Genomic DNA, 15,000 nt, shown 5'->3' on the forward strand with positions numbered 1-15,000 from the left:
AGAATTTATTCACAGAGGATACTTTAAATGCAAGCACTGAACAATTTTATACTAACTACAAAAAGCTAAGGATTTTTGAATATGAAACTATAAAACATATGCTCAGCTTCTTAAAAACGTGCATACAGTATAAGAAATTGCAACTAGAAAATATTGATATAGGACACTTGAGCCTTTTAACATCACTAATTACAGTCAAAATTTTGGAATGCTCAATAGCAACTCATAGACCAGATCAGAGCAGAGATCCTTCTGCTCAGTTCAGTATCTTACCCTTATGCTGGTTAATACAAATGTATTTTGGAGGAATGTGATAAAATGCAGAGGAAGCAGAAGGTAGAATAATCTACTTCTTACTAAATCTCATCCGTGTCTCTAATAGCTAGGAGTTGGATCGCAATGTGAAACTTCAGCTCTCGTTTATTCAGAAATTGTTAACTGACAAGCCTGGACGCTTGTAATACCCATGTAAGTGCTTTTCTGCTGCTTCTGGCTTTAAATTTCTTAAAACAGTGAACTCTAGTTTAACAGCATATGTGAAAGGTTTGTTCTCTGTCAGATTTGCTTTTCTTCCTTTCTCATGTTATGTCTCTCTACGGTTCCTCTGTAAGTAGACTGTGAACTTCCATTCATTCTTACCCACTTTCTATCTGATCTAATATTCTTCAACATTAATTCATCACTAAAGCAAAAAATCACTATCTTTTGATCAATCTGTGACAATACTGTCTCAGTCCCTTGATCTTTATTAACACTTATCTTTTGTGACTCTTTACATCTGAAGTGCCAAATAAAAAGGACCAAAAAAATCTCATGTGGTAAATACAACACTGTCTTCTTCAGAGCATTGACCCCCTTATCTCAAACCCTTGATTTTTCTAAGTTTTACATAAGCATGGATAATTTAAAGACTATTACAACCTGAAATGAATACCAGCCAAAGATTCCCTTTTTTCATTATGATTTTTTTCTCTCTCTAACTTTGGTTCTTACATGTAAACTCTGGAAAATGTCAAGACTGCTAAATGTTAAATTTGTTTTGTACCCCTTTTCCTGAACAAAGAAATGGAAGTACTTTGCCAGAATTCTGCAATATGTAATAGAGACGGCTTCCTTTAATTTCAAAGTCATGAACTAAGAACAACTAAAGCATACAGCTCAATGTGAGGTTTAAAAACTTCTATGTATTTAAGGAACTAAGCCAAATCTGGAGGTGCAGAACCCAAAACTTCTCACCTCCTGAAAATACTTATCACTTTACAGTAGCTCCAAAAGATGTTATCAGTAGCCCCAAAAGATGGTATGAAAGCCCACTTTCAGCTCCTTAGCACTTTAGTGATAAGCATCCAATCAGATGAGAACCAGTCAGCAGAAAAGTAGGCAGTTGGTTTTGTTTCGGAAGGTTGGTTTTGTTTATTTTAATTTACCTGTATTCTGGCAGAAACATTCCAACAAATTCCAGTTTGATGACCAAATGCTCATCAGCTGGAAATTTTCCAAACACAGCAGCTGCATGGCATGCTCTCTTCACAGCAATGAGGCCACAGCTTGAATGTGGAGCAGGACAAGCATGTAACAGTCTCCTTTAAACTAGTCACATAATTAGAAACTCCTGCTTTATTCTATTATTTCTGAAAGGTAGAGTTGAGAGGCAAGCAAGCTTCCCGAGAATCCTGCTCAACTGTTGTCAAAGTGTTTTCCCAAAACACTTACCTCTGGTCTCAGGATAGCCTTTCTACAGGCCTGGCATACAGGACCACTCCGTGAAAAACTGAGGGGAACTCTTCGGGTTCGATTCTGGCAAGTTGGTTCCTCACATATTAACCAACCCTACAGAAAGAGAAAACATAGAAGACATTTTGAGCATAAATCCAAGTTGCAGTACTCCACCCAAATAATGATTCATAGTCAAGGAAGAGCGAAAAAAACAAACAAAACAATTTAAAGTCTTCTGTGAAGCTCATATGGCCCTGAGATCCAAAAAGCACATATAAAGAGATGAAGGTCTTGTTGAAGGTAATACTATCAATGATGAATAACTAAATTAAATTCCTCTTGCTTCAAATCACACATTCTCCACACTTCAGTCATCCCTTCCTTGAAACGTACTGAAACCTTCGCTGTTCTCCAGTTCAGACAATATTACCATGTAACAGAATTATTCTATACAACTATGCAGACCAGACAACAAGACGCCCCGGTTTAAATTTTAAAGTAAAGTATAATTTCCTTGCTTGCTCTTCTGAAGGGTAGAAGAGTTTTAATTTTTAGGCTTACTGACGACAGCCAGAAGCCAGTCAGACAACCAGCCTTCCTTCCTTCTTTCCTTCAATAGGAAGCCATTGAGACTTCAACAAAAACTAAACTTTTGCTGCCTTAAAATGATATAAAATATGAGTCTGCTTGATCTATGTCAGCTCAAGGAAACAATGCAAAAGGCCTCTCTTACAAGTACGGAAGAATTAACATTTCTGGGATCCATAAGTACCCAAGAACACCTTCTGCACCAGGTCCAACCACAGGTTAAACCGGCGCCATACTTTGTCTCTAAAAACCACCAATAGCAGATGCCGAGGGAATAGCATAAGAGCAAGCATAGAGTTTGTTTTTTCAAGAAGATTCTCCCAACTTTTGGGAATGGCACAAGGACCTCCTGAATCACTGCGTCTCTATATATTCAGTGGTGCTGGATGCATTACTGCTCCCAACCCACCGAATTTCAAGTGCTCTTTGAACCAATGTAAACTTTTAGCATCTACAACATCCTGCAGAATAACTATGCACTGTACAAAACAGTGTCTTATTTCCCTTGAACACGCCAAAAAAAGATTTTCTAATGCCTTTTAGTTCTTATATCAGGAGAGAGTAGGAATAATCATTCTGCATTCACCTTTTCCATGCCACTCATGATTTTACAGACCTCCATCACATCACCTGCAATCAAACTCTTTTCCAAACCACAGTCCTAATTTATTTAGTTGCTCCTTGGATGGAAACCACTCCACATCTTTGTTGCCCTTCTCTAAAGCTTTTTTTTTTTTTTTTTTTTTTTTTTTTTTTTTTTTAAGAACAAGGGGGCAAGGGAAAATGGGACAAATGGGGAGAGAGATGAAACCAGCACTGCACACTGTGTTCAGGATGCCAGAAGAACATGAATTTATACAGAAAGAAGATGGTACGTACCATCTTGTTTTCTGCTCCTTCCTTTTCTCTAGTTCTGTTTGCCCAGAGCACTAGTGAACATTTGAACACTGAGCAGTCATTGCCAGAAAGACATTTATTATTATCTAAAGATTACAATTTCATTCTTAAGTTGTAATAGTCAAGACACACATTGTATGCAAAATTAAGATTGGGTTTTTAGCATCTATATCTCTTGACATTGACAGAGGATTTCATCTTCCATTGTTATCTAACAAGTCAACTTTGTATCGTGAAGGTCTTCCTCCAACTCCTCTCAAACAGTCCCTGCTTTTACTAACCTGAGTGGTTCAGCATTACTTAGCTCCGTATTTCAGATTATCAGATATTTCTGCAGTTGAATAGTCTATTTTTTGCCTGCATTTCCAAACTTTTGCTTTTGTTGCTCCTGCAAAGAAGTGAAATCTACACGCTGTGATTCCAGGTACTTTGACGGAAATATTCCAAAGGAAGGACAACTCAAAAAACTGCTTGCTTCCCCACTCACCGATTCTGCAACAAGCTGTATCATTATACCCTGGCAATGACTTCTACCCAATCTCCATGATGGCAGCTGAGGTTTCCAGTTTCTGTCACGTTTCCCACCCTTTCAGTTTCTACAGCCTCGCTCAGAGCACTACAGCCTCTATCGCTATCTTTGCTGGGAAGTCAGCAAGGCAAGGCTGCAGCTACACAACCCTGCTGGCTTTCAGCTGGTGGAGATTCAGGCTTGCTGACAAAGCAAATTTGTTAATTAGATGTGACATAAGTTTTCGTTCCTCACTGCCAAGGACCAAACCTGAACCTGTATTTTGGGCCTCAGTAATCAATCCAGTGTCCCGATTTAATACAATTATGTCAGTATGTTAGTTTGAAGTTAGATATCTGAGTTACTTTATTTATAATGCTTTGGAACTTATGTGGCAGGTTACATAAACATTAGTTTTCCATTTTAGAGAACACTTAAAATGGGACTTGACTATTACTTCTCTTAAAAGTTGATTTTTAGTTTTTAATTTTTATCAAAGCCTTTCCTATCATTTGCTGAAGTATACAGGGATTTTTTGTTTGTTTGTTTGTTTTTGCGGCTTTTTCTCTAAGCAATCAGATAACCTGATAAAAGGAGATAACCATCTCCTTTTGTGTTTGTCAGCTTTACCCCCTTCTTCCAATTAAAAAATAAATTCTTTCACCATTTCTCCAGCCATGTCATATCCTCAACACTCGGTGCCATGCACTTCAAAACACTTCCTGCTGCTCTCACACAAAGGAGCTTTTCTGCCCTTGCGGGCAGACTAGAGTAACTTCATGAACTTTCTGCCAACAGCAAGGTATATGGCACTACCTAAGATGTGTGCTCAAGTCTGTAATGCAAAAACGGAAGTACACAAAACAGCTCTAAAGACTAAAGAGTTGCAAAGAGTCAGAAACAGTCCAGTATATACGCAGTTAGGGTTCGTTGCACCCAACTTTGGGTATCTAGAAGCCTGATATTCAGCTTAAACTACTCACCCTATGATCTGTTTAGAGTAAATGGAAGTTGAAAAAAGCATCTCCAAAAAGCAGTTCACCTAACATTTTGGGATGAGACAAGCTATTATCTAGGGTTCTCTTAATAAAATAAGTGTATAATCCATGTCAGAGCAAGCTTTCTGGAAAAAGTATGATCACCATAACTAACCACTATGTTTGGGTTTTATTGTTATGCAGATTATCAACCTAAATCATTACATATTTAATACTGCAACGTGAGAAAATTTCAAGAATTCAGAAATCTTCTGTGAATTTAATTTTGGTCTGCTGCACAACCGTTGCCCTAGCAGTCCTAGTACAATTCTCCTTGTCTCTCACAAATGACTTACGGCAAATATCTCACAAGTGACATCAGAAAGATAGACGCTGTTCAACAAGACTGACTGACTTCAGCTGATGTTTCACCATGGAAGTCCTACTTTAGGCTCTGACTCAAGGTCTTTTGGAGTGAGTGGACATAAAAACGAGCCTGAAGTCACAAAGCTAGTATTTAGCTTTGGTTTTGCACATGGACTTATGATTTATTTCTATAAAAGGAAGGTGTTGATTAGTTGCCTCACGTTTTCTTAATAACTTAAACAGATGTAGAATAATTCATTGCCATGAAAAGTTAGTGAAGGAAAGGACTTGAAAACTTCACACTCTCACTCACGTGAGTACTAAGAATATCGTTAGTGCTACTGTGAGGGAAAACAAAAACATTTTTGGAGAAACAAGTCACATATCTTCCATTAAGGAGAGACTAAGGACATGGTCTGCATGGAAAGCCATTTGTGCCCTATTTGCTTTGTATCTATACCTTCCTGTGAAACATCTGGTAGCAGTGTGACACAAAGAGGGTCTTAAAATACACAGCCAGGCAGGAGGAGGTGCAGAGGGTGTCCTATCCCAGTCCCAAACCCTCCTGTTTCTGTGAGTGTTTCAGCTGTAACTATGAAAAGCTTCTGTGCGCACAAAAAGAGAACATTCATGTTTCAAAACATATTTAATGACTACATTTGAACTTCAAACAATTTAGTATACTAGAAAAATAAAGCATGAAAACTGCTGGATTGTAAGGTATGAGAGTTAGGGAACGCAAGTGCAACTGAAAAAACAAAGCCTGGGATGGGAGCTGCATCCCAACTTCAGCTGAGCAGACTACTCAGAAATAGGCAACGGCGAAATACTGCTTGATAAAAGTAACAGTGCATTTTCTGCCACCTATTGACATTTTTAGCTAATGATAAGAATCAAAGGACTACACCAGTTGCAAGGTACTGCTTCAATTATCTTAAAAGGGAATAGAGAGGTGGTCCACCCAAACTACTATTAAATAATAACATTTGAAGCAAGTTTCTTTATGCAATTGCTTCAGTCTAATGCAGTCACTGTGCAAGAAAACACTGGGAACGTTGCTGGTCACAAAATACAGAAGGTGAAACGTGACTGAAGAACTCTGCTTAAACTAAAAACAATAGCTTGGCATAAAAATAAGCATTCAGGTTCAACAGCTTACACTTGTTTTTAACTACTAAGGACTAATGATAAAAACAACTTTCACTGAAAAGTATATTTCTCAATAAACTAAATTTAAAAAATGGAGATCTAAGTTGTTGTCCACAAAAATGAACGTGCAACAATATCCATTACGTAGATGCTAACTAAATGTCCCTTCAACTCATAGAGAAAGCAGTTAATGTAATTTGTCTAGACTTCCTACCAGTTATAATTAACATTAAAGAGGTCTTTTTTTCTTTGTCACCTCTCTATTCAAGACTTATTTGCGTTTGTTTGTACTTACTATCTGTTAATCTCTCTTAACAAATGACAACAATAACTGTTGTTATTATGCATGGAAATTAAACATGTAGATAACTGTGTGAAGGGAGCTATTTTTGAAAAAAGCAGTATCAGAAACATGTAGCTCTTTATGTCTCTTGTTTTGCTTTGATAATTAAGCCATAGCCTTGATTTGTTTCAAACAAAAAAACTTTTCCATGGACATGCATGTTGCAATCAAGTTCAATACATGCATTATGTTCTGATTCAATTTGTTCAAGTGCATTATTGTTAACCCTTATTTGATCCATGCCTATCATCTTCACTGAGCAAACAAAACCAATCCCTCATTTCCCAGCAGCTATCGCTAAGTCTGTAAATTAATTTGCAATAGATCAAACAAAATCATAATAGAAAACCTTCAGTTTTGTTCTACTTGGTATCTGCAACATTGTGGGAAATAAAATGCAAGTTGATAAAAAAAAAAAAGCAACTAGCATTTCCAAACATTCTGTCTATAAATGCTTAGCTCATTTTAAAATATATTTTAAAAAAAGTCTGGAAAAAAAACAACTGAAGTAAATGCACATTATAAAAGAAAATCCCTGAAGAGTACTATGTCCACAAACTGTAGCTAATGGGGAGAAATTTGCAAGTCAAAAGTAATTTTCTTTCTTTGTAAGTCTGTTCTTGAGAATTAGCCTCTCTCATTCTACTGATCAACAAGTATTATAAATATTACCCCAAAATACAGAGGCAAGTGGTTTTGGAACAGCCTTTCAAACAGAAGTTGAAGGAGTCAACAACACACATTTACTGAGCTTTATCTTAATAGTTCTTACAAATTGCATTTCACAATGTAGCTTGGTTGCCTGCTACAGTAGAGGACTGGATTTGCTTCTCTACAGCACTTCAGCCCTGTATATGTGTTCCTGCCTTCAGATACTCTGGATGCTCAGGGGCCAAGATGCTTTAAATTCACACAGAATGAAAAAATGCAGTAGTATAAAGGAGAAAGCTGCAAGCACTGAAAATTATTCAGGTCACTATCAGTCACTTCGGAGTTGAATTTAAAATGTAATTAGTGATTGCTTCTCTACAGTCTCCACTGAAGACAGTTTTAATGTGGATTTTTGAAAATGGGATCTTGGTACATGACGTTCGATCTCCAGATGGCTAAGATATCCAAGCTGGAGAAAACTAGATCCAAAATCCACAGCAGCTTCCTCACTGCAAAGCTGGACTTACCACCTTATCTGATCAAGCCAACCCAGAAAGGAAGTGTGGAAAGACTACCTGGACCAGCTTTCCTAGTCAATCAGCACAAGCTTGCTGATCAGCAAACCAGCTTTTAGAAGGCAGAATATTAGACAACACAATGAGAAATTTCTTATTTAGGTGTCATTGTGAGTTACTAATCAAGACACCTTGACTTCAGACTGACCTCTGGTTTTCAACTACTCCTACGAAAGCATTTTGTTTCCACTAACTCCAAGACCAGAATCTTCAAACTACATTTTTCTGCTATTATTATGATTTACCCTCATGGGCATTTACCCAAGAGGGTAAGTCTGGTTAAAGTGGCTCTTTGCTTCCCTGGAAGTACAAGGAACCAGTTGTCTTCCACTGGTTCCCTGGAAGGACAAAGTTCCCCCAGGATTTTTCTACTGCCTGAACTATCAAATTTGTTACCCCCATGCAATGTTAAGAGATTGATGACTTTATGAAACACTTTATACGAAGTTTCTCATCATAAAAGTGGATTTGACTCAGTGACACTAAAGTTATCAGTTCCCCTTGCCATAACCTGTGTACATCTCAAGTAGTTTCTCCATGTTCCACCTGTCTGTGTCTTCTATAAATATCCAAACATTTCGGGGAACAGACAGACAAACGCTCTTTAGTAGCGCACAGCATCTCAGGAATTAGAACTTGAGCCAAAACCTTGGTTTGCACATTCTTTGGCACGAGTTTCGGCTATTAATAGCAGCTACATCTTTTAAGAACTGCATCACAATTTACACTTGAAATACCACAGGTGGAATCAATATCCAGTTAAAGATGAACTACTGTAAAGTCATGGAAGTTTTTCTGAACTGTTTCTGAGTTCCAGAAACCCAATTAAAGTAATTTCAACTTCCAAGCTGCTTTTTTGCTAGTTCAGAATAAAGAAATACTCTAGTAATAACACTGAATCAATCTAATGCACTTGCATAGTGTTGGTGAGATCACAGCAGCAATGAAAATCTGAATGACATTGTGAGGACCTAGTGTCACACTCTGGGATTTCCATAGACTAGAGAGACTACAGTGACACGTAGCTGCAACAATCCCCAAAAGAAAGCCCTCAGCTCAGGGATGGTATCAGGAATAATAAACAAGGTTTCACATGGGAAACTATACCTACTTAGTGAGCTGAAGCTCAGCATAACTGAGGTTCCTAAGGGCACACTGCAGTTTTTCATGGAGAAGTCTAACTGCCAAAAAACTCAGAAAACCATTCTAATAGAGAAACCAATTCTATTGCTGCCAGACAGAAGAAAGGCATAGAGATATTTATTCTCTTTTCAAGATAGAAGACTCAATGATGAAAGATTAGGATTGGCATAATCAGAATCACACTGTTCTCTTCTACAGAAAAAGCAAGGTGTTTTTGTTTGTTTTTTAAAGCTCCCTGTGCTACCCTGTCACCTGCCTGCTTCATATACTTTCTCTTGCCCAGCTAGCTTCTTCATTCCCATTGTCTTTCCAGAACAAGTAAAAAGATGCATCAGATACTTGTTTCACCAGTCTTACGGACGGAGTCATTTATCTGTGAAACTAGCAAAATAGACTCAGTGGGGTCCAGCTTGATCAGGAGGGCTCCACACAGGTGGTACGGTAAAACATCTTACCCAGTCCGGTCTATGCATCTCCTAGACAGCTTGAGAAGAGATGGCCATTCCTTTGGAAGCTGTAGCTACTAATGCAAACAACTCTGAGACTAAAGTACCTGAACTTATAAAAGACTGCATCAACATACGAAAACAACACACTATGACGACTAAAAAGCTACCTCTTGGGTACCACTCTGTTCGTGCAGGTAAAAGAAAGAACAAGTAAATTCATCGTAAAGGTAAGCTATCATTTGGAGGTAATCTTGTCAGAAAGAAATTTAAGGGAAAAAGAATATCCTACCTCAGAAGAACATCATATTTGGAAAATCAGCCATCAGGCTTTTTTTACTTCCTTGCCCCTTTGCAAAATGACCGCCATCAGAATAGAAGCCTTTATAAGAACATGCAACAGCCAAATTTGTCCCTGAGGAAAGGGACTTTTTAGCTCTCCAGAAGTTAGCGCTACAAATAGAAGGTGGACCTGCACCTTCCCAGGCAGAGGATCTTACCTATTTTGACATTTCTGCTATCAATGATCTCCTTGATAAAAGGAAAGCAGACCCTATTGACAGAAGTCATACAAACCAGCCCTAAAAACCAGATAGTGTTGGAGTTGGAACCAATTGGTGATGCAGAATTCTGGGTCAGCACCTTTTTCAGCATCCTACAAAGTAGGAGAGGAAACTTGATATTCCTCAAGCATACCAAACTCCAAAAACTAATAAAAAAACAGTATCTGTAAGACCTTGACCATTTCTATTTTTGAAGGAAATCTGCAGGGTCTATAAAACTTCTTCCCATATAGGTTTAGACGTATTTAGATCTCAAAGTAGTATATGGCTAGACATTGTTATTAATACACTAATCATTCTAACTTTCTTTTCCACTTTCACAAGACTTAACTTTATCAAAACTTTAGCAAGAAATTACTAGAAAAGTTTTCTCCCTGACTTTAACATGTAAAAACTTCCTTACCACAGAGATCAAATTGTAGAAAGTCAGAAGCCCTAACGTCAGGTTCAAGAGATCCCTTACTAGCAAAAAAATTTGTCTGAATTTCATCCTAGAGTTTCAAGATGTAAAAGCAAATTCTCTTGAACTGCTAGACATAACTGAATCTTTTACTTAAGTCAAAAATCTCTTAAAACGAATATATCTAGCATATCTACAGTCAAATCTAAAAAAACAAAGGATGATCTTTGAGAATGTCTTATTTTAAGGCTTTATACTGCTGTCCGCACTGTAACATTTAATCATCTCCAATAATAAATTCACTTGATATTTCCATAGAGACTTCAAAGATTATTTTATAAAAGGAGCTGGGTCAAGAGTTTATTATTGATGCTGGCTGACTAGAGCTTTTGTCTTTTAATGGGGATAGGTACCATGTTAAAACATAGTGCCAAACTTGTTCTAGCTGAAAGGAAAGATGTTGCAGCATATACTTAGATTTGCATCAGCTCCTTTATGAATTTATCCTGTAGCTTAAATACTTTACACATGGAATGCTTATTCAGTGTTCTCTGGTGTTCTGTTACGTATTGTGGGCATTTGGCTTTCAATTCCAAGCAGCAACGCAAATAATTTTCGTTTCTCAATGACTGAAATTTGTTCCTGAAATTTATACATAAAACTAGTCGTAGTCCATTAAGAGACCTTGTCAAAGATCCAGTGTGGTATATGACTATCTGATCACAAGCAAGTATAAGGAGCTTATAATTATTATTATTAAAACCAACTCACTCCTGTCTGCTGACTTGACTTTTTTTTTTCCCCTATACATTATATATCATACCTAGTTCCTCATCCAGAAAAAATAGGTTACATTTCCCACTATGAGTAGTTTGAGAGTCTGATGCTACCTGATCATCCAATTTAGGAAAAAAGTAAACAGGGACCACAGCTTTTCACACCCCATTTCATGCTGCCTCACTTCAGTGGACGTTGAAGATATGATTTCAATTTCTTTTCAAAGCACTTCCTCATTTTCAGAGCTTCTTGAGTTTTGGCCTATATAACTGATCTGAATTCAGCTGTGGGATGGAGTGGATAAAAAAAACCTCTCATAAAGAAAGGAAATGCCTTTCCTGGATGGTTCATTCTGCTCCTCTTGAATTCACCATTTGCCTGAGAAAGCATTAGCCAGGCTGATTAATGGATAGAAGCAATCTTTGAGGAAAAATACACAACTGTCTCTTAAATGAAAGAATAGTAACAGGGAGATATGAATTGCTTTTCAAAGTGTACTATTTCAAAGCAGTACAGACCATGGAGATGGCTGGTTATATCCAGCATTATTATCACAGGAACCAGTTAAAGGATGTTATCAAATTGAAGCACGTTAGCCAACAATGTCCTAGTGGAAGGCAAATGATCACCTTACCACCCAATGAGACTGTACTGCTGGTAAGAGCGAAAGATACCCTCTCCAAACTAATATCTACTGAGCCCTCCTGATCTCAGAGACACACTTGTCACCTCAGCTCCCCACTGGAAAGCTGCCAGCCCAAACTGACTGAAAGGCAACTGGAGTCAGTGGGATCCGTACCCTTCAAAGACCAGATGTGACAGTCCAGAGCAACCAGTCAAACTGCAATTAATGTAGCTTCACTGACTGGCTACCTTAAACAACGTATGAGAGAGGAAATAGTTTCTCAGGAAAACATGAAGTGTCCTTCTATCTTGAAAAAGCTGATGATATTAGAATGACAGAGGCAGCGATGTGGGTTCCTGGCAGCCTTTACAAAAGTGAAGCTTACCTTTCACACCAAACTGCTCAGATCCAAAACACGAAAAGAAAAGACCCAAGCCTAGCTGCCTTTGAATACTGTGGAAATTCGATGTAAATTCATCAACGACTTAGCCTACAACAAAATTCTGTCTCATAAGAATACTTTCTAGATGTTTATTCACTACTCACATATAGTAACCACCCTTTTATAAACTGACTACCACAAAAAACTATCAGTAAAGTATTGCTCTTGTGACACAAAGTAAGCCACAAACAATCATATGCCTATTTCTATACTACTGAAAATGAAAGTTTGTAGACTTCCAATAATGATATTTTGTGATTTAGATATTCCAAAACAATAGAACTGGAATTGCTTTCTCATCCAAAACTGAAAAAAAAATGAACGAAAACACCCAAGACTGAAAGAAAACTTCATTAACCTCTAGATAATATTACTCTCAGCAATATCTGTCATATCAGTCTGATCATTAGTCTCAGAAAAAATATCAAAGTAGGAGATAATGGAACAAGCAAGAAATGTACCCTACCACCCAAAGAAGAACCCAAATGCTCAAACTAACGTAAAAAAAATGCTTTAAGCAAAATTATCAACCAAGACAGAAGTGAAAAATATCTTGTAGGTCAATGTAAGAGTTTTACATGTTGCTTTAAAAAAAAAAAATCAATTTTTAATAAGACATCTTCAAATGTACAGTCATATGTCATTTCATACAAGTTATTTGAAACTTATTGATCTCATTTGTGCAAAGACCTGGCTCTGTCATCAGCCTGCTGAAAAGATAATGGAGCACTCCAAACCCTTATGATAGGTTAGATGCAAACAGTGGCCCTCATTTAAACACATGTAATAGCACCACAAGCAGACAAATTCCAACCTTAACAGTTGTACATTATACACTAAATTAGCAACTATGTTCTGCTTTACTTCACATCAAAGCCAATACCTCGGTCTTGTTTATCTTCAGTAAAATAAGGTGCTGGGCACCAAAATATGCACCCAAAACACTGTGAAGTAGAGCACAAGTGCTCATAGTCTGACATACTGTCCTCAAAGAAAACCGGCAACTACCAGTTGTTTTATTTTACTTAGAAAACATGAAAACAGCTAAATTAGATTTCAAGTAAGCAACGGGGAGATGGCATACTTAAAATGACTACATATGGAAAACTACGTTGAAAAAAGGATCAGTGAAAGATGTCTTACATACTTCTATATGGACGTCTAAAACCACTGCAAGGATATTCAAGTCTATTCAGTGAAATATTCTCCCTATTCACACAACTCAAAGCAAGCCACATTCTTAAGCTGTAACAGGTCACAACTAAGTACAGTACCTTGCTTCACAAATAATTTTGCTTTGTCTGTCAACTGTCAACAAAGCACAAAGAGCTCATACAGTCCATCCATGTATTGCTTGCTAAAGGATCTAGCAAAACACAAACAGTAAGAACTGAAGACTTCTTCAGATCCGTGCCTCTACTTTGGGCAGAAAGCTGCAAACACTCAACTCCCCCCCATCTTTCACTATTCTACCCTCTCCCCTCAAAGATACATGCTGTCTTTGAAATTTTCCCCCATTACAGAACCATTTTGCAGGAAGTTCACTGATGCCAGACATAACACAGACCATATGCAAGGAATATGTGACTTTAACCTTGTACCCGGCAATAACAGTAAGATCTGTTGACTCTATTATACATCTCAAGTACATAAAAAGACTTTATGTGAAACATTTACCTTTGCAACATGGTTTGAACACCTCTGGAATACTGAAAGAGTTAATACAGTTGTGAAAACTTTAAAAATAATAATGAGCTGACATACATAAATGAGTTTAGAGGAGCTCAACACAATAGGAGGTAATGATAGAGAAAATGGTCTCAACAGCCTGGTCACCTTAAACTAGGAAAGTTTAAAGCATCGCTAAGCAATGTTTGTTCATTTAAGTTTGATTATTTTCTCCTTGAGAATGGTACTAATGAAACTGAATATCTTTCATGGTTTCGACGAGCAGTTTGAATGGTCTGCAAACAGGACTGAGGGCAGACAAGGGAACTGGCTGAGCCGGGGGGTTGCTAGGTGATGCAGAATGGAAACCCACAAACTTGCTCAGGTTTACTTTGCTTTCATGCTGCTCTCACACAGGCTCTCCAGAGTTTTAAGAATTAATTTCCAGGTAGCTATTTAAAAACAAAAAGCCAAATAATTAAAAATGAAAAACCCTTCCTGCTCTTCATCTCTTCCCCCAGCCCACCCCCTCAAACAGGAAAAACTTAGGAAAGAGGAAAGGAAATTCACAGCAATAAAGTGCAGGAAATCCATCGCAGGGTTTTGAGTACGACGAGAAGAAGAATGTTCTATCTGTTTATATAATTGTTAAGGCTATGAACGTTTTTCATTGTCTCCAATTAATTTTTACTGCTGGACGTGTAAATAAAAAGGATTTCTGGAGCAATGCTGTGGACCTTTAAAGTACTTAAAATGAAAAACAAGTCATATTTACTAATATTTCCAGCGCAGACTGCAAAAGCAAACTTTTCAGTGGAGCCATTTGTTTCTGTCCCCAGCCTTTTCAGAGCTGTGGTTTTTTTTTTTTTTTATTTTTTCTAAAGTATCTGATCAGAGATTGTCCGGTAAGAGCACTTTATTAGATCATCAGTCAGAGGGTTTTACAAGCACCGAGAGCTATGGGCTCAAATGCAGCACATCAGTTTTAATAGCCGAAGGTCTAATAGTAAACTGCAGATACTGCTGAGAACTTTCCATGCACTGAACTCTTGAAAAAGCACCATCTCTCAAGCTTAAATGCAGCTGCCTCTTTCAATGCCGCAAATGGGTAAATTTGACAAAAAAGCCACCATTAAGACTACATGAAAGGCTCAAGACAACATCCT

General features: G+C 37.6%; 1 protein-coding gene across 9 annotated transcripts in view; it reads right to left on the minus strand.

Annotated features, from left to right (window-relative positions):
• The window catches only part of POLA1 (DNA polymerase alpha 1, catalytic subunit), a 203,219-nt gene that overhangs the window by 65,861 nt on the left and 122,358 nt on the right, over positions 1–15,000 (minus strand). For 8 of the 9 annotated variants that reach the window (XM_040531361.1, XM_040531432.1, XM_040531486.1 and 5 more), the window contains exon 35: positions 1,714–1,830. In XM_040531361.1, coding sequence (XP_040387295.1) covers positions 1,714–1,830 — 117 coding nt within the window. Of the gene's footprint in view, positions 1–1,455; positions 1,548–1,713; positions 1,831–15,000 lie in introns of those variants that run through there. The other variant, XM_040531416.1, reaches the window with a different exon arrangement.

The sequence above is a fragment of the Cygnus olor genome, chromosome 1 (assembly GCF_009769625.2).
Source record: "Cygnus olor isolate bCygOlo1 chromosome 1, bCygOlo1.pri.v2, whole genome shotgun sequence".
Lineage (NCBI taxonomy): Eukaryota > Metazoa > Chordata > Aves > Anseriformes > Anatidae > Cygnus > Cygnus olor.